At 39.4% G+C, this 23,197-nt stretch overlaps 1 protein-coding gene across 3 annotated transcripts in view; it reads left to right on the top strand.

The window, feature by feature from the left end:
• Positions 1-23,197, top strand: part of celsr3 (cadherin, EGF LAG seven-pass G-type receptor 3) — a 91,323-nt gene that overhangs the window by 33,324 nt on the left and 34,802 nt on the right. For 2 of the 3 annotated variants that reach the window (XM_034876916.1, XM_034876913.1), the window contains exons 4-14: positions 3,048-3,270; positions 6,224-6,339; positions 6,732-6,820; positions 7,109-7,123; positions 7,526-7,683; positions 10,490-10,653; positions 11,217-11,342; positions 12,293-12,462; positions 13,158-13,343; positions 15,870-15,980; positions 16,173-16,341. In XM_034876916.1, coding sequence (XP_034732807.1) covers positions 3,048-3,270; positions 6,224-6,339; positions 6,732-6,820; positions 7,109-7,123; positions 7,526-7,683; positions 10,490-10,653; positions 11,217-11,342; positions 12,293-12,462; positions 13,158-13,343; positions 15,870-15,980; positions 16,173-16,341 — 1,527 coding nt within the window. The remainder of the gene's footprint in view (positions 1-3,047; positions 3,271-6,223; positions 6,340-6,731; positions 6,821-7,108; positions 7,124-7,525; positions 7,684-10,489; positions 10,654-11,216; positions 11,343-12,292; positions 12,463-13,157; positions 13,344-15,869; positions 15,981-16,172; positions 16,342-23,197) is intronic. The other variant, XM_034876914.1, reaches the window with a different exon arrangement.

Raw genomic sequence — 23,197 nt, 5'->3', positions numbered from 1 at the left:
CCTTGTCAGGGTTAATTAGTGGAATTTCTTGCCTTATTAATGGAGTTGGGACCATCAGTTGTGTTGTGCAGAAGTCAAGTTGATACACAGCCAACAGCCCTATTGGACAACTGTTAGAAATCATATCATGGCAAGAACCAATCACCAAAGTAAAGAGAAACGAGTGGCCATCATTACTTTAAATGTGTCCCTAAGTGCAGTTGCAAAAACCATCAAGCGCTACAACGAAACTGGCTCACACGAGGACCGCCCCAGGAAAGGAAGACCAAGAGTCACCTCTGCTGCTGAGGATAAGTTCATCCCAGTCACCAGCCTCAGAAATCGCAAGTTAACAGAAGTTCAGATTAGAGACCAGATGAATACCACACAGAGTTCTAGCAGCAGACACATCTCTAGAACAACTGTTAAGAGGAGACTGTGTGAATCAGGCCTTCATGGTCAAATAGCAGCTAGGAAACCACTGCTAAGGAGAGGCAAGCAGAAGAGATTTGTTCTGGCCACGAAACACAAGGAATGACATTAGACCAGTGTAAATCTGAGCTTTGGTCTGACAAGTCCAAGTTTGAGATCTTTGGTTCCAACCGCCATGTCTTTGTGCGACAGAGAAAAGGTGACCAGATGGATTCTACATGCCCAGTGTGACTTTACAATGCTCTGGTTTATCAGTGAAGTGGATAAACTACGCTGCAAATTGAAGTTTCTTCTAACAGTGACAATGAACTCATGAACGGGACTTGCGCATGTTTTTTCTGGGGTATGAATTATCTGTATTGTCACTCAGCTACAATTTTAAAACCCTGTAAAGCCCATATCCAGGTGCCGTCTCAGCGGGTCTGTCTCACACATGCAGCTCAAAGCAGTATTGCACAGGTGCTAATTTTATTCATCACGCAGACCAATTTTTGCAAAGCATGCACAGCACTGTATTTATTGTGGATTTGGTATCTTGTGTGTCTGGGTTTGTGCGTTTCCATTCTGGTAAGTTCATTAAAAGCCGTCTGTGTATGTATGTGTGAGGAATTTTAAAAGTGCATTTGGACACTCACTGTTTGTTTACTAATCGCTTGACCTTTGTGTGCTACTCTATATGTGTGTGTGTTTTTCCCATCACGGCTGATCAGCCTGAGTGCCTCAGTGAAGTGGACGGCTTCACACCGTCTGGGATAAAGACATGAAAGAATATCATTGAGTCAGTCTGAGATCACATCTGCCTGCTTTACTTTTTGTAATTAGTTTGTGTGTGTATGTGTGTGTTTTTTGTTTTTCTGTCTGTCTTCCCTTGTCAATTTATTTACTGCGAGTCAGTCAACCTGTGCGCAACTGGGTGTGCATAATGAACCAGCGGTTGTATTTGTACGTGTGTGTTTAAGTCTCACCACACACATAATTCATGAGTATTAAGGCCTTTTTATTTATTTTAATATTGATGAGGGGGTCTTTACGGTTGAATAGGTGCCAATGACAAAGGCAGGGAAATTAAACTGTGTTAGAGTGCATATGTGGGCATGTGTGTGTGTGTTAGCCTTTTTAATTGGTTCCCTGTTGTGTGCTTTTACATAGAGGTATATGTTGAATGTGAGAGGAGAGAGAAGATGAGAGAAACCTAAACAAGGACAGACAGATGCAAAATGTCAACGTCCTTGGGCTATTGTTAGCTTTGCTGGATGTTTGACTGTGTGTGTGTGCGCACGTGTGTGTGTGTGCGCGGGCCTGTTCAGGGTGTTTTACTGGTGTGAGAGAGTATGTTTCTCAGACAAAATTGGCAGATGTCGGTTGCCTCCATGTCTTGCGTATGACGGATAATATTTCTGTCCTAACAGTCGTGAGGAAGCGTGAAGCCCTATATTAACTTACAACAGAAGTACTGTGTGTGTGTGTGTGTGTGTGAGTGTGTGTGTGAGAGAGAGAGAGGCAAGACCCTGCCAGTGGGCACTGTGGCATCTGAAAGCAGCAGAAACAAAGTGCCAAGAGAAACAGCTACATAATAAAACCGGGCAGCCTCGAGGGCTAGGTCAATGATCCGTGTGTGTGGTTGAGAGAGAGAGAGAGAGAGAGACAAGAAGAACAAGGTAAATATGAGAGAAAGATAAAATGTCTTTGTCTTTTGTTTGAGGAAGAAAGATATCTGTATTCCGTTTATTAATGTGTACACATTATTTTTTATTTTATTGTGTGTGTCTGTGCCGTCAGCAGGCTCTTAAATGGGTCCTTAAGGAGCCATCTGTCTAAGGCTAGTTTCAAACCCAGCCTGCTCTGTCTATGGAGAGGGCTGTTTTTGTGTGCAGCTGCTAAATGTCAGACAATGTGTGTGTCCAATGATGCTCAAGGAAAGGTGAAAACCAAAAAGAGCGAGTGAACCTCTACTCCTACATACCTTTTTATGTGAGTGATTGTGTATGTGTGTACTGTATGTATGACTTTGTGTGCTCTGTGTGGGTGTTTCTGCCTCTCGAGACGCTGCAGACTGGTGCTTGTTTGACTGGCAGCCAAGTCTGTGTTTATTCTCGTCTAAAGATTTGTTTGTGTTGCTTTTTTTGTTTTCCACACAGTAAAGCAACAGAATCACAGCTGGCAGGAAAATACTTTTTTTTTCCCGTTCTCCTGCATACATACAGTACACTTCCAAATATTATACATTGAGTATTGTTTTGTGGTCAACTCTTAATTTAGTTGTAGTTTGTATTGTGTGCTCATTTCAAGTATTGTAAAGGTTAGTCCTTTATACACAACAGCATTTTCCAGCATTTAATCAAGTAGTAATTTACATCTAAAGCGTCTGGTGAATGCAGTTCACTGCCTGAAGAAAAACCAGCAGCACTCTGTTGAGCTGTTGACATGAAAAAAACTTTAATCTTTTGGTGCATATTTATATGTACAGTAAAGAGTATTCTAAGACTGTGAAGTAAATGAAATGATGGGATTCTATTTTATTATTGAATTCTTTGTAAAGATAAGACTCTGTCGACCAGCAATCGGGATTTTTTTTTTTTGTGACAGAGGTTCTCCAGAAGTTGCAAAATTGAATTATTTTCATCTTTAATCCCCAGGTGACCGGTGTGAGTTTGACCGGCGGCAGGGCAGGTGTGTGCCAGGTGTGTGTCGTAATGGAGGGACGTGTCGGGAGCTTTCAGGTGGTGGTTTCCGCTGTGAGTGTCCTGCAGGAGGCTATGAGCATCCATACTGCACAGTCACCGCCCGGTCCTTCCCACCAAAGTCCTTTGCCATGTTCCGGGGCCTCAGACAGAGATTTCACCTGTCCATCTCGTTAACGTGAGTGGATTTAGTAAATTCAAAATGTTTTACTTTTTTTGTCTTGTGTCTTGGCTATACTTCTCTAAATTTCTATGTTCTATGTTTCTATGTTAAAATTTCATTTTTTGTTTCAAATTTTGCTATCTTCCTTCCTTCCTTTCTTTCAGCTTTCATCATTCTTCATCCAGTCACACTCACTCCACATCCATAACCACTTCTTTTGATTCTCAGTTCTTTTCCTCTCTCTCCTCTTTGCTTTAATCTATATATTTCATCTCGGTCTCCGAGATCGATCCTATTATTCATGTTTCTCTCTCTGCTGCCGCCACTTCCCTCTCCAGTGAGAAGTGCAGTTTCTCCTCTCTTTCCTCTTTCATCTGTCAATTTACTGGGTTCAGTAACAACTCCTTAGCTTTCTCTCTTTCCACTGTCTCTTCTTATCTAACATCTTATCACCCCTGTGTTCTCCTCTTTCAGTCTTTTCTGGTTCAGCAAAGGCAGATGCTGCATTTCTGGTGACCCTATGCTCTCTCTGTGAAGAAAAGCAATATCACAGTTACCAATTTAGACTAGAAATAGCCTTATTTCATGTTTTCTTTAAAAAAACATAATTGAAGTGGTGGATTTGTACAGCTTTAGTGGTCAAAAGCAGGCTTGCTCTCAGACCTTTTGCAAGGGCAGTACGCTTCTCAAAACATTTGAACTGAAGTTTTATAAATCTCTCAAGTTGTTGTCATTGAGAGTACTGACCTACATACAACATGTAGAGACACGTGAGTGAGGTCAGTTTTGCATGTCTTTTAAACTTTGCTCAGTGCACTAGATAGCCATAGCCTGTATGCTTGTTTTGTTTTTTTGTTAGATGTAACAATATGCTACTGCAGAAGTCAGTGATCATCTCCTTACCTGAGGTTCTTTGTCTTGCTCGCCCAAAACCATTGTTTCCCTGTTGCTACTTTGCCTCTTGACATACGACTGCTTGTCTATAGGAGATCTGAAGTGGTCCTTTACAGTGGTCAGGCAAGGTTATGGGATGGTTGCCATGGGTGATATTGTATAATGATAGTTGCCAAGGGGACGTTGCCCATGGGGTTGTTGCTAGGCTGATGTGGCCACCATGGAGTGGTTGCTATGTGGCATTGTGGTCATGGTATTCTTGCCAAACAAGGCTGTGTGCATTGCTGGTGCGTAATGGCTGAGTTTTTTTAAATGAATTGTGAACACCAGTTGTGCAAAAAATGGTTTTGTGATAGAATTTCTTCTCTGGAAGACTCAAAATGAAGCAAGTGTTGGCAGCAATGGTGGCAGTTAAGTTAAAATATCCAAAGTGAGAAAAGCGAATGATGTTCTGTCCTTTCAACAACTACAATTAAGGTGTCCTTGAGAAAGACAGGACTGGTGGGAAACAAGTACTGTTTGGTCTTTTTCAGCACTGCTCTGCTCACTTACAGTCACATGTGGGAGCTTCAGTCCTCAGTCTACATGATCAACTGTAACTCCATTGCTTTGCTCTAGGGCAACACATTAGTTCATTTTGTCATATAAAACAAAAACCCTTGATTGTATTCCTATTGTTGCTGGCAAAGTTATATTCAGGTTATCTGATGTTCACTAATTCAGCAGTGTCCAACTCAACTGTGACCATCAGCCTTCTTCCCCTGACATCAGTGTTTTATTAAGCATCCTGTTTGCTGCCAGCTACTTTCCTTGGCCTGATTTTGACATCAGGGCCAAACAGGATTTAATCATGATTCATGTCCATCACTTTCTCCCACAGCATTTTATTTCTCCACTGCAAATGTCCTCCTTTTTCATCCGAAAGCTGCTTTAGATATTTTTTATCTCTACATCAAACAATATGATGGATAATATGGTCATCTTATAGTAAATATAATGTATTTATATTTGTTTTCACTTCAAATACAATTCTTTGGTCTCAAACAATAAGCATGCTTATTATTATGCATTATTTATGCCTTCGTCCTTTCTGCATCTTCGCTTTACTGACTCCACTCACAGTCTCCATTTACTTTGGCAAAGATTAGGTTACACTATTTTTCAACTATTTCTGGTGGCTTGAAGAGATTACATCTGTATACTACAAGATAGGATGCCACGGTGCTGTTTGAGCTACAGCAGAGCCATGCAAAAAAAGCCACATGTCCGCCACAGAATAAACGTGGCTTTATTTCAGACAATGGCAACATTCTCAGATAACAAAGATATACAGTTGTCATGATAGAAATGGTAATGACATGCTCTTCCTTACAGTACTTTTCCTAACACTGCTGTATTGCAGTAACGCATCTAACGTTACAGTCTCATTGATCTCTAGTGGATGTTTAAGCCAAGGATATAAAATGCAGATAGTAAGTAAGAAATTTGTTTTGCTTGAGTTCAAGCCACCGGTTCATAAACCAACAAGTAAGACATTTATTTTCAACAAAAAGTAAGACTGTGGACAATTTTTTGCAGTGGAACTCATTCTGCCTCTTGTTGCCAGGAGGGCAGATTTGTCATCTGTGCTTTAGTATGAAAAAAAACTAACAGATCTTTTGATCAGGGTGTGTTTACATGGCGGCCTTGGACTCAGCACGTCCCCTTGGCCTTGCAATGCAAAGTAGACTACTGTTGGACTCTGAGCAGCTGGAGGGAGTAAATGTCTGAAGCTATACGGTTTAAAACTGTACTACAGTTTGACTACCTTTTGTTCCTAAGCACATGACTAGGTTTGCAAGATTCTTCTTGTTTTGTGATGTGAAATTAGGTATTGTACGAGTCATTGTATCAGGATCAAATGTTGTATTAACCAATAAATGTATAAATCTGGCAAACAGTATTATTTGATTGCATATTTACTGGATACAAACATGTAAAATATACTGTTGAAAGAAATATAAAAATCCTCATATTATTTAAAAACGTATTATGGACGCGTGTGTTTGTGTGTGTGTGTGTGTGCATTTTCTAGTTTTGCCACTCTGGAGAACAGTGGTCTTCTCTTCTATAATGGACGCTTCAATGAAAAACACGACTTCATTGCCTTGGAGATCCAAGAAGGACAAGTTGTACTCAAATATTCCACAGGTACAATATGTCTTTATGTGTGATTGGGTTTCTTTGTTCTAGTATTTCTCTAATTTAAGGACCATATATTCCCAACAAAGATGTGGTTTGGTTCTCGAAGGTTGTGTATTATTTCTATATAGGCCTTTGTAGGTGTGTCATTGGAAACTGGATTAGATTAGGATACAGATTACAATTAAACGTGTAGTGGACAACATCCGTGTTCAGACAAGCAGTAAACTGTAGACAGAGTCAAATTTGGGACATTGAGAAAATTCCAATACCCTTCACTTTGATGCGAGGTCTTTTTGTTTAGTTACCACACTGCAGACATGAAGAACCAAGGTTTTGAGTAATTATATTAGAAAATGCTAAATCAGATTAGATTGTAAATGAGACCCGTCTGCCTGCAGGTGAATCGTCCACTCAGGTGAGTCCCTTCCTGCCTGGCGGTGTGAGCGATGGCAACTGGCACACTGTTCACATCCACTACTACAACAAGGTAGGTTTATATGTTAATTTGTTTGCGTCCTACATTGTTTTGATTTGTTTTTCTGTTGTCAGTTATTCTTTGAATTTTTACATTTTACTTGGGATTATTTGTACTGACCTTCTAATGCGTCGGCAGAATAGTTTCTCAGCCTTCATGCCTGCAAAGCACTTTTGGAAATAAGATGAAGTGTTTGTGTTTGCTTACTGTTACGTGGGCGTTTGCTTGTTACCATCTCATTCATGCATATTCGCCGCACATCTCCTTTAATTTATTTTCAAATTCCTTAATTTTCCTCAGCCAGCTACACGCTATGTGAGTATGGGTGTGTGTCAGGATGCACATACATTTCCTTATTTCTTTGTTTCTCCTTCTCTGTTTTTCCTGTGTTTCTTTCACCAGCAGACATTACGTGTAGAGTGAGAGTGTTCCTTATCTACTCCATTATTTTTCTACCCATATGCAGTCTGTTGTTTCATGTCTTACTAACTCAAATGTTCCCCTTTTCTTTCTAACATGATGTACAGTAGCAGTGAACATATTTAATATAGTCTGTGTTGGAACTGTTTGACTATAGTGATAGAAACTCTAGTAAACTTTATTAAATGCAGTTGTTTTTGCATGTTGCCCGGTGCCATGGTGTTTCTTGGATTCTGTTCCTTGGGACTTTGTTTTAATCTTGTGTGTGTGTGTGTGTGTGTGTGTGTGTGTGTTCAGCCCAAGCGCAGTATGAGCGGTGAGGCCCAGGGTCCGTCAGATGAGAAGATTGCTGTGGTGAGCATTGACGACTGTGATATAGCATTGTCGCTTCGCTTCGGTACACAGCTCGGAAATTACAGCTGCGCTGCACAGGGAAAACAGGCTAGCAGCAAGAAGTGAGTTTATCTTTTTTAACTTTTTTTTTTTTTAAATCTTTTGTATCTGTATTCATTACTTTCTTTTTTATAAAATTGATGACTGTAAGGCTCTACACATCTGAAAAATTACTCCGACAACAAGGCCATGTCTCTAAATTTACAACGATTCATCTTTTCAAGTCTGACATGTATGAAACAACAGTGACTCAAAAAAAAGCTGTATTGTAATCATATTCAGCTAAATTCCTCCATATATCTGTCTTACCTCCAGTGCAGCAACTGAAAGTCTCTGAATAGGCATTGACCCTGAGCTGTGGGTGGTGTTTGCACAGGATGTGCCAGCTTCTTTGCAAAGACAACTTTCATTAAAGACCATCTGTGACTGATCGGAGGCTTAACAGATATTTGAAGACAGTTTTCACTAAGTAAAAAAAACAATAAAGCTGGTCAGTGTGTGTAGCTGCTCACCGCACGTAGGTTGCTAGATTACATTTATTATTCAAAGGTAAACCGTGTTGAGTAATTAGTGGTACCACTGCCTATATCAGTAAATATTGGCTTTGATGAGAATGCTTGTCAGCCAATCACAATGCAAGTGCGGAAATAGTTGTTGGATGACAGGTTTCCAATTTACAACCAACTGAGGATGTGCACACAACTTTGTAGCATAAAAAAATTGACTTACCGTCATTATAGTTTATAAATGGTCCATTTACTGCTTTTAGAAATTACTCAACTTATTGAAAAAAGGTCAAATTACTTTTTAGAGGCACATTTGTATGCACTCAATCTTACATTTTCCTAACTACGTATCATTATTTATGCGGTGTTATTTATTTCCTCTCTCTTTCCTCTCTGTTTTCAGTAACTCCCCATGTTGATCTCACGATTAGCTCTTTTTATTAGCCATTTTGATTTGTTTTCTGCCCCAGGTCTCCAAGTTGCCATATACAATGGCAGTTGCTTGCTGTTATGTAATAATAAATACATGTTAATAAGAAACCGAGAGAATGATCTGATCAAATGTTCGTGTCTATGTTCACTAATGGGGCCATTCTCTGAAAAACTAGTTTTGAGATTAGTATCTCATCTTCACTATTTCAGGATGGTTTAAACAGGCTTGTAAGCTGGACACAGTTTTAAAATAAGAAGTAGGTGTAAGACACAATTGAATGCAGCTCCAATCAGCCTAATCAGTGAAACTCTTGCTAAAACTTAGACTGAGACTGTTGCTGTTGGAAAGCTCTTTTGCTTTGTATCAGATCAGGGTGATGAGGTGACAATAGGAGAAACTAATGGGGACCTAATGAGGCACGACTGTTTGTCTTATTCATGCCCTTTCATGTCTGTGTGTATCTCTCTGATGTTCTTGTTACTCAGCAGCTCATTCTGCCTGGTGTTAATGTTCTTTCCTTGTTATTGCTCTTCTGTTGTGTCTCCCATTCATTCTCGTATGTACGACCGAAACATTCAAATTGACAGTTCCACTATGTTGCTTTTAAGTCTCTGTTCTGTTTGACCTTGTCAAAGTTCTGTTGTTTACTTGTGGTGTGTGTCTACCAAACTAAATGTCTACATGTACGCTAACAAGTGCATAACACACACACACACACACACACACACACACACACACACACATATTTACACGTTCACTCAAAAAGCAGCCTGTCATAGTGTTGATGTCTGGCCTTGCCGCTGTAAGCTGTAATCACGTTTGCTGGGTTGTGTCAGCGCTAAGTGAGGCTGAGAGAAGAGAAGACAGATCAAAGAGGAAGGCCAAAGTCTAACGCTTCAACACTCTTCCTCTGTTCCTTCTCCATTTCTCAGTTAACAGCTTGCCCTCCTCTTAACTTTGTCTTGACATCCTCTTCTAATGACACACTTGCACTGTTGATATTTGCTGCAACTCACACTAAATCTCTTCTTTGTTTAACTCCGGCGCCTTTTGTCTCTCAGGGTTCCTTCAATTCATATTCCATAGGCGTTTATTGGCTCGGCACGTGTCATGTGTCACCAGAGCAAGCCTAAAAGAAAAACCCCAATTCACAATGGAGGGGAAAAAAGATAGTGCTCTCAAAATGACAACACAACTGTTTCTGTCTCTTTGTTGTTGTTTTTTCTCGCTCATGCAGTCTCAAAACTGTTCATTTGATGTCCCCTACATCGTCCTCCTCACACCCCTGTGTCTTTCCCTCCACCCATGTTACATCTGTCTTGTCATCTGCCTTTACGCTCGCTCTCTCTTGATATTTGCTGTAACTCACACTTAAGCTCTTGTTTGTTCATCTGCCTCCCCGACTGTCTCCACATCCCCCTTTTGTCGTTGCTGTTTTTCGTCTCCTTTTTATTTCTGTGAATTTGCTATTTGTTGACGTCCCCTAACATCTACCTCTTTTGCTGGCTCCTTTCTCATTTCTCCCTCCATCTTGTCATCCACCTTTACATTTTCTCTGCTGATCTTTGCTGTAACTCATATTTAATCTCCTGTTTGTTCACTGTCTTTCTTTTTTTCTCATCTTTATAATTTCTCTCATCCACTGCTGTTTGTACTTTTATCCCCAACATCATTGTCATCTCATTTCTATTCAACATCCACTGTTATTCTCTAAATCTGATTCCTTATGACAGTTACCTCTGACAATATATTTAATCTCTGGGTTTGTTTAATCCCTTTGCCTCTCTCATACCCTCTTTAAATGTTTTCCCGCATTCCTCTCCTTCCTCTTCTCCTCCACCCTTGAGGGATAATCCTCCATTCCTTCCCTATTCCCCTTTCATCTCCACTTGATTTACTCCTCTTCCTCTTTATCCATTCCTCTCTCAGGTCTCTCGACCTGACTGGTCCGTTGTTTCTGGGCGGAGTTCCTAACGTACCAGACAACTTCCCGTTTGGCACCAGGGAGTTTATCGGCTGTATGAAGGAGCTGCACATTGACAACAAGCCCCTGGACTTGGCTGGGTTTATTGCTAACAATGGAACGCTACCCGGTCAGTACCACTAACCATACCCCCCACCCTTAGAAAATCACAAGCAATGACACATTTTTAATGTCCACAAATGCCATTTGGGCTTCATTCCATTAAATACACAGATACAAATAATTGCTATCTATTAAAGGCTTTTTATTCACACAATAGTTATATTGTAATTGTTTTATTGTGAGATTAACAGAAAATGTTAATGAAATGTTTCAAAAATAAGGTATAATTTCCCTTTTTTGTTTATTGTATGGATTTGAGTTCAAGTACTATTTTATAATTAGAAATGCAAACAATTAAAGTTGGATGCTTTTGTAAAGGCCATTTGAATCTTGAGATCAAGTGGCAATTGGAAACGGTTACCTCTAAATATGCCCATTGGTCACTGAAAATGTTTGTTTACAGTATATTGTGTATTATCTTGTGCTGAAAATGTGTGGCATTACCATCATGATTTATCGGCTAACCACTGCATGCAGTGTTTCATTTTGTGCATTAGCTGAGGCACATGTTATGGTGATACATTTTTGGGAACTTCATTGGTGATGTTATGTGTCTGTTGCTCCTTATAGGCTGCAGTGCCAAGCTTCCCTTCTGTAAGTCCAACCCCTGTCAGAACGGAGGAACCTGCAGGGTGAGCTGGGAGACTTTCTCCTGCGACTGTCCCCTAGGGTACGGAGGAAAGGACTGCAGCCACGGTGAGAGGCTTTATACGTTTGTTTTCATCCTAGGGTCCTACATGATGCATTTTCAACCAATGACAACCTTTAGCTTTGTCACATGAATTGTGCTACTTTGGTATAATTCCTAAATAAATAAATGAATAAATATCAGTAACAAATTAACCCATGGCTGAGATAATTGGCAGTTTCTGTCTGACACTCAGTGGCCTTTGCTTGTCAGCAGTAATTATACTTATGCCACATTTCATTTATGAATGATTTAGTGAAGTTCAAATAAGGTAACACCTTTAAACTTCTATAGTTCTTTTTTATTTACACTTTGTTTGAATGACAGAAATGTAACCTGTTTTAATAGGCGGCATTACACTTTAATACTCCAAAAGTGCTCTGTCATTCATTCATTCAGGTTAATGCCTCAGTTTGCACTTCAGCATTTTTTCCCTTTGTTCCAATATTTAGTCCTCATTTTGTAATGAGCTACAACACTTGTAGGCTTTTTGAGCAGTGAAGTGAAATGCATGTTCATAGATGGATGGATTGATAGTTAGATAGATAGTGTCAAACTCTGAAGGCGTTGACTGAAAAAAAACTTGGTGAAATGGATGATTTCCTTTCATTCTGAATTTTTACTGATAACTGAGGCACAACACACTGACCCTTTTCTACCATGTTTTGGGTCTTTAGCTTCGTTTTATTGATCATTAATTCAGTTTAAAAATTAAGAAATAAAACCTGCTACTCAGAACGGGAAGTCTCTCTTTAGATAAAGAGTCTTTAATAGCTTCATCAGGATCGGGATCAGGTTTAGCCTTCAAAGCCGTCATGGCTGCGGCCCTGCCGCCGTCTTCCCCTCGCCGTGCTCGGGCTAAAAAACAAATTCAGTCCCGGAACAGGGACATCTTCAAGGCTGTTTCGGACATTGCAGTACCTTTCATTCGCTGTCTTTTTCTCACCCTCGACCTCAGTGATGCCACACCCACATCGCTTCCTGGGTAACAGCGCCCTCTGGTGGGACCTAAAGAACGACGTAACCATCTCCACGCCCTGGTACCTCGGCCTGGTGTTCAGGACCAGAGCGCGAGAGGGGACACTGCTTCAGGCTCAGGCGGGCCAGTACACTAGCCTGCTGTTCCAGGTGCGCACACACACTGACTGACTGACCGACTGTCATCCATTTCCGTTAATGTCTGTATTAGAACATATTTGAACATTAATTATCGCTCTAAAGTTAATTGTGGTTTCATATTAATGCATGAGACTATTGATGACATTATAATTGTTGACTTTCAAGTCCCACCAAGCTCAATGGAGTTTCTGAAATCAAGACCAAATTTTCCACAAACCAGTTTAGCCCTATTGCATAGCAGATTGTTGCCAGTGCCTCTCTCTCCATCTCTTTGTGATTTAAATCAAAGCTGAACATATAAAGCCAAATCCTACTAAGCGCCACAGGATGCAAAATGTAGCGTGGGCTGCTAAACGTGTTAACAGCGGTCACGTTGATTATGGGAACTGTTCTTATGTCTCACGGTCATTGTGATTCTTTTTTGTGTTGTAATACTACATTTTCATCTTCTATAGAAGACAAAACTGTATAATTGAAATTATGTACAGTTTACATTTCTTACATTACTTCATCAAAAAACAGTATTGAATTAGCAGCATCTTGGCAGGAGTGCAGCCAAGATTTCAATTTCACACTCCCACACACACACACAGATACACACAGAGTCACCTCTCTGTCTCTCTTTACCTACCAAGCAGTTTCTTCACACTCTGGTTCTCTCTTTTCCTCTTTTTTTGGTGTGTGTCTTCCTCAATCCCTCTCAGGTGATAAATGGTCAGCTGGTGTTCTCTGTGACCCGGGGCTCAACCAGACCGGTGCGTTTGCGGTTGGATCAGGTGCAGGTGGCAGACGGCCGGTGGCACGACCTCCAACTGGAACTGCGAGACGTTCGTAGTGGCCGTGAGACACGCTACGTTGCCACACTACGGCTAGACTTCGGACTTTATCAGGTACAGTAATAGACATGATACAACCCTTGAAGGGAAGCTGTTTTCAGACAGATTAAATCTTTTTTAGGATTTATACATCTTTTTTAGGGCAGCAAGTGTAAGTTCTTAAAAAAATCAGATTTGACTTGCAAGCACAGTTTAAAATCATATCTGCTTTATTAAATTAAAACTACTCATTTCCCTTAACAATTAAATTTATTGTTAACGAATAATATTCATCTCTAATTCTTTAATTTGATTTATTTTCAAATAATGAAAATTTGAAATGTGCAGTCAGTCTAATAAATAAAAATGGAATTGTAAAGCATTTAATATGAATGAAGGCGAGAAATCTTTTTTAATATCCTCTAATCTAAAATATATCTATTTACACAGACTTCTACCTCACTTCCTGTTATAAATCAGTACACTGCAGGAGATCACTGCAGAAGATATCAGCAAATTATTAAATAATTTACATATAATCGCACTTTCAATCTTAAATTAATTTTTTGTCAGAGCACGAAAGATTATGAACATGCCATGAAATAATTACTCAGCATGGTATTAGACATTTTCTAGTTTGAAATTATATAAAAAGGGATACTTTGTAGATTTAAATCCTTGTGTGTGCAGTGTGTTTGTATGAACCATGTGTGGTTTGGAGCAACCAAGGTTTGATAAAATGTACCTGATGACATGATGAATCCAGGAAAGAATCTGGAAACATTTCGACTGGGAACCAGTAAGATTATCCCAGTTTATCGCTACACCTGATTTAAAGGTGCCCAGCCACACAAAACCGTTTTTACTTGCATTTTTAAAAAATATGTTAGGTGCATAAGTGTTTGTTTTATGTCGTGATAATGAAAAGGAACTGCTTCCTCCTCTGTCAACTCTAGCCACTGAAAAGAAATATGCGGAGAAATCAGGCCAATTACAAATGCTGGTCAGTCTGACGTCATGTTGCCTCAGCTCATTACTATTTATGTTGCGCTGGGTAAAGAATGCTGATAGCCAGGCTCTCATTGGTTAGCTGTTAGCCAATTATAGTCAAGCAGCTTAGCTTGTTGAATATTAATAAGAACTGGCGCAAATTGAGCTGAGTCTTCTTGCAGGCTATCTATACAACGCTACAATGGCTTGAAACAAGGTAACCAAGGCATTTTTTACTCTTAAAATGTAACAGTGTCTGTGGTAGAACTTCAGACATTACCACAAAATAATGAAATACGTGTGTCAGGCCACTTTTAAGAGTTCAAGACAAATATTTTTTTAATGACTTCAGATGAATTCTGATTTGCCTTTTTGGGGCTTTTAGAAGCTACATTTTTGTTCAATTAGGGGGATAGATCTTGTTTAAAATGATCCAGATGTTCTTTGCAATTGTCACGTACGTAATATATTTGCACTCCTACTGTTGGTTCTTTCCTGAAATGTTGCAAATAAAATGTTTTGGCACATTATAATCCAAGTAGAGAAAACAATGAGATATACATCCACAATTTCACACACACACACACACACACACACACACACACACACGCACACACACACACACACACACACAAATGTTTACAACATCCAGATTTTATAACCCTTGATGGCCTCAGTCACTCTAAAATGTGGGCTAATCTGCAGGGGATTAATGTGTCAAATTGATGACTAGATGATGTCTGTTAAATTCGTGGGGACATGTGTTGGAATGCAAATAAGGAATGTACGTTTGTGACAGTAACATGCACACAGAAAAGCAAACACTGTGTATTATTGGCATCTTTGACAACAAGTTTTGTTTTGTATTCTTAAATTATCTGACAGCAAAATTAGTTCAACAGGCTGTTCTTCAAAGTGCATCAAGTAATACACTGAGTAAACGATGCAGAAAACATTTTTAAATATGAACTGATTAAACATTGTATCTGCCAATTAAACAATGATTACCTTTGAAAGTGTTTTGCATGTGTGCAGCTATTATCAGTCAGATCTCACCCTCCATTTAGGCATCTTCCCATGCTACTGAAACAGTGATAACCAGGGCTCATTGATTATTTTTTCATGGTTGTTGCAAGATAAGATTTCAACATTGCTTACCAACACTGTCAGTGTTATAAGCTGAGTATTGACCTTCTCCATAATAGATGCATGTTATTGTTTTCTTTTATATAATAAAGTCAATCAATCATTCACTCGACAGTTCCCCTCTACTCCCTTCCACCTACATAATTTTACCTGACTACATTTTAACCTGACTACTACATGATATAGTGGTAAATGATAAAAATAGAAGAATCATGACTTCCAGTTATCCAGGCAGTAAGAAAAAAGGAACTTGTCATGTTGTAAACTAATAAAATTAGATTTTTTTGTTGTTGCCATATTCACATCAGTCTATTACCGAGTTCTTCACCATTGTCAAATAATAGTAGTCAAATGTGTATCTTTGTTCAGGTATTCAACTTGCATACAGCTATTCATAACAATAATCTTTGTCCTATCTGTCTTCTTCTGTCCCCTTACCTCTCTCCCTCTTTCTCTCCCCATTAGGGAACAGTGATAGTGGGAAATGAGATTCATGGTTTGAAGGTGAAACATCTGCATGTGGGAGGAGTGCTGGGCTCTGGAGAGGTTCAAAACGGGATAAAAGGATGCATACAGGTGTGGAGAAAGGATTGTTTTTCTTTTGCTTATTGATGGATGGGTGGAGAGAAGCTTAAAATATTGGCACATAAGAGATAGAAATGTGCTCCAAACCGAGTTTGGTAAAGACTGATTTTAATAAATGAATGAATCTGCCAATTTTTTTGTTTAACTATCTTAAAACATATTCCTCTCTCTCTTTTTCTACAGGGCGTTCGGTTGGGTGTACGACCTGATGCCCCTCCCCTGCCACGCCCGTCGAGAGCTGTCAAAGTAGAGACCGGCTGTAATGTTGGCAACCCCTGCGTCTCGTCTCCTTGTCCAGGCCACAGCCGCTGTTCTGACCAATGGGAGCGACACACCTGTATGTGTGAACCTGGTAAGTGAACAAAGAGATGATCCTGGTGTGGTACACACGTTTGATGATGCTATGCTTGAGAAAAGGGGCACAACTTATTCACTTCCAGTCATGACTTGACATGCAATATTATGAGACTCTCCAATGTCCAGTCAGTTTGACAGATTGTCTCCTTGTTCAGGAATTTCATTGTTTATTTTCTCATTTTTGTAACTGAACGGCATAATAATACAAGCAGTAGAGAAGGGGGGTTGCTGCTTGGCAGCAGCAAAAGCATCTATGCAAGAGTAGATTTAGCTGTGTCAGTTCTTGTTTTAAATGCACCATTAGTGGTATGGTGGATAATGGATGAGGATGTTACAGCTGTGGGAATGAGCTTGTGTTGTAATAGTAATATCAGTGGGAGGATAGGAAGCAAAAACAAATGTAAGAAAAAAAGTTGATAAAAACAAGATAGAAAAAAATAATTAATACTGTGTTATTAAGTCATTTAAGTTTGGCAGATGGTTCCTTTACTGATTTTGCTATTTAAAAACACCTCATCCCTTTGAAACTACTCGGTAGTAGTAGTAGTACACAGCCAAGAACGATTTAACACTTCAAGTCATGCAAGTTAAATTGCTTGCATGCGAACCTCGGTGCCAGGGAAATAGTCCTAATATTAGACACACTCTGGACATTGGATGTGAAAGAGAAGATGTGTGGCAGGAGAAGGTGAAAGAAGACAGCTGATTTAGAAGGACAGAAAAAGGTATTTATAACGCGGCCATATCTGCGTAGGTGTTTGCAAATGCTCTAACTGGGTTAAACAGATATTTGGGAACACATAATGAGGTCTCATCCACCTGAGACCAAGAGAAAGAGAAGAGAGAAAGAAAGTGACTGCAGGCGAATTTTCAAAATCTTTTTAGTCAGAAGAATGTAATGAGGTAGAATTAATGTGGATGAGAAAGACCTGATTAAAAGAGAAGAAAACATATACTCTATAGAGAGAATTAGTGAGAAAAAAGAAGAGAAAGGGAATTATAGAAAGATGAAAAAGAGGCAGAGGAGGAACAGAGAGGCTGAATATGTTAATGATTAATGAAGAGGAGAGGGGGTTGACAGAAATAGTGTTAAATAAACACCAAAAGTTTTGAGGCAAGAGGAAAGAAGAGAAGAAAGTGTGCACGAGGAAGTTAAATCAAACAGCCTGAAAACACTGTTGACACGTTTGGGAATAGATCCACACACAGCTGGCATCAATACACACAGAGACATACAAATCACAGAAGTGAGAGAAAATTAAAATGACAGATGCACACACCACAGAGAAAGAAGTGGTAAAGTGAAGCAGGGGATGGAGATATTTGATATTTGTTTGAAACTGTATTAGCAGCAACTGATGCAACAGCTGCAGTTCAGTTCTACGGGTATTGATTAAACAGACTACACCGACCAGGCAGAGATGATTAAAGGAAATTATTTATATTTATGATTAAATGACGAATGAGACAAGAGATTGAATAGCAAATACCAGAACCACACAAAAGACAAAACCACAACAGAGTGAGAGAGAAAGTAGCCAATCAACTTTTTCATACTAGTTTGTCATGATATTGATACTCTCTCTTACATTCGTCATCATTCTCCACATCTTGAGATCTAGATTTCCGGTTACCATCTGGACAGATTTTAAAACTACTTTTGTTATTAAATTCCAAATGTTCCCTCATTTAATTCACAATAATGTACAGCTAGCCAGCCACTATATGTAAACTATTTGAGGATGTCCCAGTGATTCATCTGCAGTTGTCAATACAGTAAATTTGGGTGAGCGTTCCTTTGGAAGCCTAATAGGGCAGTAATGTTACATTATACCGCCCTCTACTCTCTCGTTGTAGTCTTTGTGTATTTTTTTCTGTTCAGCTGTTGGCTTCTGAAAACAAGTACCACTCATATGTGGTGTCCCTCTACATATTTTTTTTCTTTTTTATACATTGTGGCCAAAGAAATTGTAAGTGTACATGTAATTTAGGAGGAAGATTTAAAGAAGAGAATTGAAGAAAAATAACGTTATTATTCTTGGTAATTTTGTTTGGCCATGTAGACTCATTGATGTAATTGAGGCTTGATTGAAATGCAAATGTCTGCATGTGTAAGGAAAGACTATTTTAACACAAAAGTTGACTCTGTCACACCTCCAAACCACCAAACTAAATGTGTCCTGATGCTGCAGGCTGCCAGCTTAGTGTCTACCTCCAGATGATAGAAGACAAATCAGAGGAAGGTTCTTCAAGAAAGAAAAGTTTGAAAATAAGTGCACGAGATTAAAGCTAAGCTGGAGGGACTGAAAGAGGAATGAGTGAGAGAGAGAGAGAGTGGTTCGTGGAGGATACACAGTAGTTTGTGAAAGTGTGAGAGCCTGAGGCCTGACAGCATGTGAAGGAGGAAGCAGAGAAGAATGCTATCCCTGTAGCATCCTGCACCACCCCGCAAGCTAATGCTAACACCTTGGCTTATTAACATTAAGCACACACGCAGAGAGGCTGCACTCACACACTGATGCCTTCACAAACACAGAGCATATGCACAAACTTCATGCGTGTGCACTTATTTACTGTAAACACACACACTCATTATCATTATCTTTTATCAGCACAATGAGCATTAAAGATGGAGACTGTTAGACAATGAATGGCGCTTCGAGACTAATCATATTAAATTTTAATAGAACCGGAGAGAGAGAAAAAGAGGTGCACATTGAATAATTCCCTTTCATGTGTGTGTGTGTGTGTGTGTGTGTGTGTGTGTGTGTGTGTGTGTATTTTGGCTTTGCAGTGGAACTACCCCAATGGGTCTCTCATGCAACTACTTTTTAGCACCTCTGATTCGTTTAATACAAACTTAGAAAGCACACACACACACACACACACACACACACACACACACAAACACACACACACACACACACTAAGACAAGTTCCTGCATGACATAGCACAGAGACATCTGCCCTTCTGTTTCTGAGTACATATACAGTATATGACCCTGTGTGTGGTGTTACGTTACGCTGCCAGTTGCTACAGACTAATTCACAGTGGTGAAATTTTACTTTAATCTGATAAATTATTGATTTATGTCATCTTGGTTACCCTGAGCTGAAATCCAACTTGATCACATATAGAAAATACATTTCCAGGAACTAACCCCTTTATTGTAATAATAAGCCATATATCAATGTTTCCTGTTTTTGTGGAGGCATTAAAATAGTGATTGAAAACAATATGACAAATAAATATTTGTTTATTGGTTTATAAGAAAAGTGCATTATATGAGGCTGTTGTTTTGTGGTGTGGTGTGCAGCTGCAATAGCCTGGAAATCCAGACCCAAATCCGAAAGATTAAGGGTCTGGCATCGAGTAATGAAAGTCTCCCGTCTCACTGCATGGAATATGGTAACACTACAACCAATCACAACAATGCACGGGGTAACGCATCCAGAGCCCCATATGCTTAGTTACCAGCGGAGTTAACTGGTAGATTAAACTGTCGTCATCTGTTTAGCTCGCCTCTGGCCCGCCTATATCAGATACAACGATGTGATTGGTGCAGCTCGGCTACAAGGATATAGTTAATGAGCAGCATTACTTGATGCCAGAGTAACTCACTGAGCAAATTCAAATTGTGCTCTCTGGATTTCCAGGGTACGGCTGCAGTATTATAAGCTCGGACCCTCTGGGAAGAAGGAAAGATTTATGAGTTTTTAAGCTGTATTTGTTCCAACCTACAGTAGATGCCAAATCCTCAAGGTGCTGAATCATGGAAAAGTTTTTCTCTGTGACAAATGACTCCTCACCTAGGAATGTCATTTATTGATCAGGTTTGATATTTTAAAAAAGATTTACAGATATTTTACTTCGGCACTTGTACAGCTGTACGAATGAGATATAGTGAGTTTTCTCTAAACATTTGAAATCTTCTATTTGAAGAACGTTTTTATCTTGTATGACTACTCAGTGTACAATGACACACAATTCTGGAGCATGTTAAGACTAATATTGAACACACTATTGTCAAGATATATATAGGTCAATTCTTTTCATGTTTGAGGTACAAAGTTTTCAATCAAACACACCCACGCTGTCTGGTCGATATCTGAGATTTAAACACCAATAACAACCTGCTATTTTAGTCTACCGAACATCCATTAAAAGTACTGGACTAGGCCAAGTTAACACAATGCTAAACATTTCGAGCTTGTCCTTCTTTACAAGTGCGACATATGTTTATGTTCAAGTGACAATGACCTTTAGCAGCAATAGTAATTATGATGATAACAAAGGAGGAAGTAAGGCGAGGAGGTTGGGGTGGATTGATGGTTCAACGAAACCTCTGACTTTTAACCCAGGAGACGCTGTTTTTTCCAACCGACAGTCAATGTTTTATTTTTAAAGCATGACCACAATCATTCCCTTACCTTAACCGGATATTTGTTAACTGTATCTAGGATCACAAAGGTCTCCTAACGTTGACCTACGTTGTTTCTACAGTTTGTTGTTTAATTTGGAGTACTTTGTAACTCGTCACGTTAACCAATTTTAAGATACTTATTTTTTAAAGATTATTTTATTGGACATTTCCGCCCTAAATTGATAGGACAGCTATGAAATGGGGGAGAGGAGGGGGGGAAGACATCCAGGAAATTGTCAAACCCTGGGCCTTTTTGCATTGAGGCTTAAACCTGTATATATGTGCGCCTGCTCTACCAACTGGCCTCTTAAGATACTTAATTTGGAGAACTTTCAAACTAATCAGACTACCCTATTTTAAGATACCTTTAACTGGATCTTTATGTATTGAGACCTAGACTCGGTGGACAAGTTGAGTCTTTGCTCAAACGCACTGAATGGATGATTATAATTTGATGTGGTTCATCGCTGTGGGTGGGAGCACTTTCAAATAACACAGTCATTGGAGTCAAAGTTAACTGCTGTTTTAATGTTTTTTCCACCAAAACACGTTATGGGATATTTCTGACATCCACAATCTTTCCAATGTCAGAGAGAGGACAGTTGCATACATAGGATGAATTGATGTTTCAGTGAACCGACGACTCACATTTCTCTTCCTGATTGTGCTGTTGTGGAGAAGTCAAGTTGATGTTGTGTACAATAAAATGTCCAAAGCCGGATGCAAAGCTGTGACACACACTAGATGTGTACAGCTTGAGAATAATGACTTTTTAAGGAAGCTCCTGGACCCTGACTGTGAAAGACAAAAACATACATACTGGACACAAATGACTGATGATGATTTACAGCTCTTTGTTCTTACAGACTTGAGCCTCTCTCTCTCTCTCTCTGTCTCTCTCTCTCTCTCTCTCTCTCTCTCTCTCTGCAACAAGGCCAGTGTCATTATAAACGTCTGAAAACAGCCAAGGCTGTTGTCGCCCCTCTCCTTCAGTTGCCATGGTGAAAGCCTACAGATGTATAGGGCAGATGGTTGAGTGATTGAGACAAAGCAGCAGAAGTAGAGACCAACAGACTTGGAGTTGGAGATTGGGGGATCATGGAGAACAAATAAGAGACACAATGCTATGTATTTGAAAACAAATTGTGGAACAGAACAATAGCTGGGATTATATTTAATTTGTTGTTTGTATAATTCTTGAAATAATTTCAAGCAAGAGGAAGAAAGACAAAGGTAGAAGAAATGGAAAAAAAAAACAAAGCCTGTGTGTTTTTGAGTTTATTTTGCTAGGTACGGGATGTGTTGGTTTGTAGGATCACAAAGATCAGAAAAGCTAGAGAGAGAGAGAATATTTAAAGAACAGGAGTCATTGGAAACTTGTGTGTGTCTAAAGCTGCAGCCAAGGCCACAGGCTTGAAAAGCAGAGTGATTTCTGTATTTTCTAAAGACGAACACATGAAAGCAGACCTGGCACGTTTGTCAGCTCCATAGGTAGTAATGCTGACCCCAACAAGCTGCACACCCACTTACAGTCTTATAGTCACATAACTTTTTAAGTCAACGCTTAATGCAGGTACATTAAAAACTACATGCAACAATTATGTTCTATTTAAATTAATAGCAGGTCTGGGTGAGAGGCCATCTTTATTGTGCTAAATGCTCCCCAAAGTTTATTGTGAAGCACTGCTTTAGTCATAAGATTAAAGAGGTGTTTTATGTACTGGCCTGTATTTACATATTAGAGGCTGGTGTGTTTGTGTGGAGTGTCTGGGGACTGTATTGAAGTGTATGACTGCTTGGTTCACCGTGCTACACCGGTGCATACTGAAGTGTACAGTGGGAATCTGTGTGTTGCACGTTGTGTTGAAGTGCTGTCTTTTTTACTGAGGAAAATGTCTGTGTTATTATGGTTGAGAGGTGTATACATTTTTTTGTCTTCACATTTTTCCCAATGACTTTTGTTTAGCTCACACTTCACACTCTCAGTATTGTACAAATTACAAATACCTGAACATGTGTGGGCTATTATTATGGAGAGACATTACCCAAAACATACTAAAACTACAGCTAAAGATTATTTTCATTATCAATTAATGTGTCAATTATTTGCTCCTGTGATGATTTGATAATTTGTTTAGTCAATATTTTTTAAATTTGCCAGCCAAAGGTGTGTATGTGGATTTACCGGTACCTAAATTGCAGCAGAAGCCCCTCTTTTTGTGTAGATCACTATGCTATAATGTACCTTAATGCTCAGATTGGACTTGTTTGTTACACTTGTGGCTGGGCTGAATCTGACTGGATCATTTCTGTTGCTTTGTGTTTCATTTTGAGTGAACAACAGCATTAGAATACACATTTGTGTCTTGCTTTCCAGTGGTTGGCCCAGCTGGAGTGAGTTGCAGAAGGACTCTTGTGATAATCGCT

Source organism: Etheostoma cragini, chromosome 7, assembly GCF_013103735.1.
Source record: "Etheostoma cragini isolate CJK2018 chromosome 7, CSU_Ecrag_1.0, whole genome shotgun sequence".
In the NCBI taxonomy this organism is placed as follows: Eukaryota; Metazoa; Chordata; class Actinopteri; order Perciformes; family Percidae; genus Etheostoma; species Etheostoma cragini.
The sequence above is the reverse complement of the archived record's forward strand: the minus strand, read 5'-3'. Positions and strand labels throughout refer to the sequence as shown.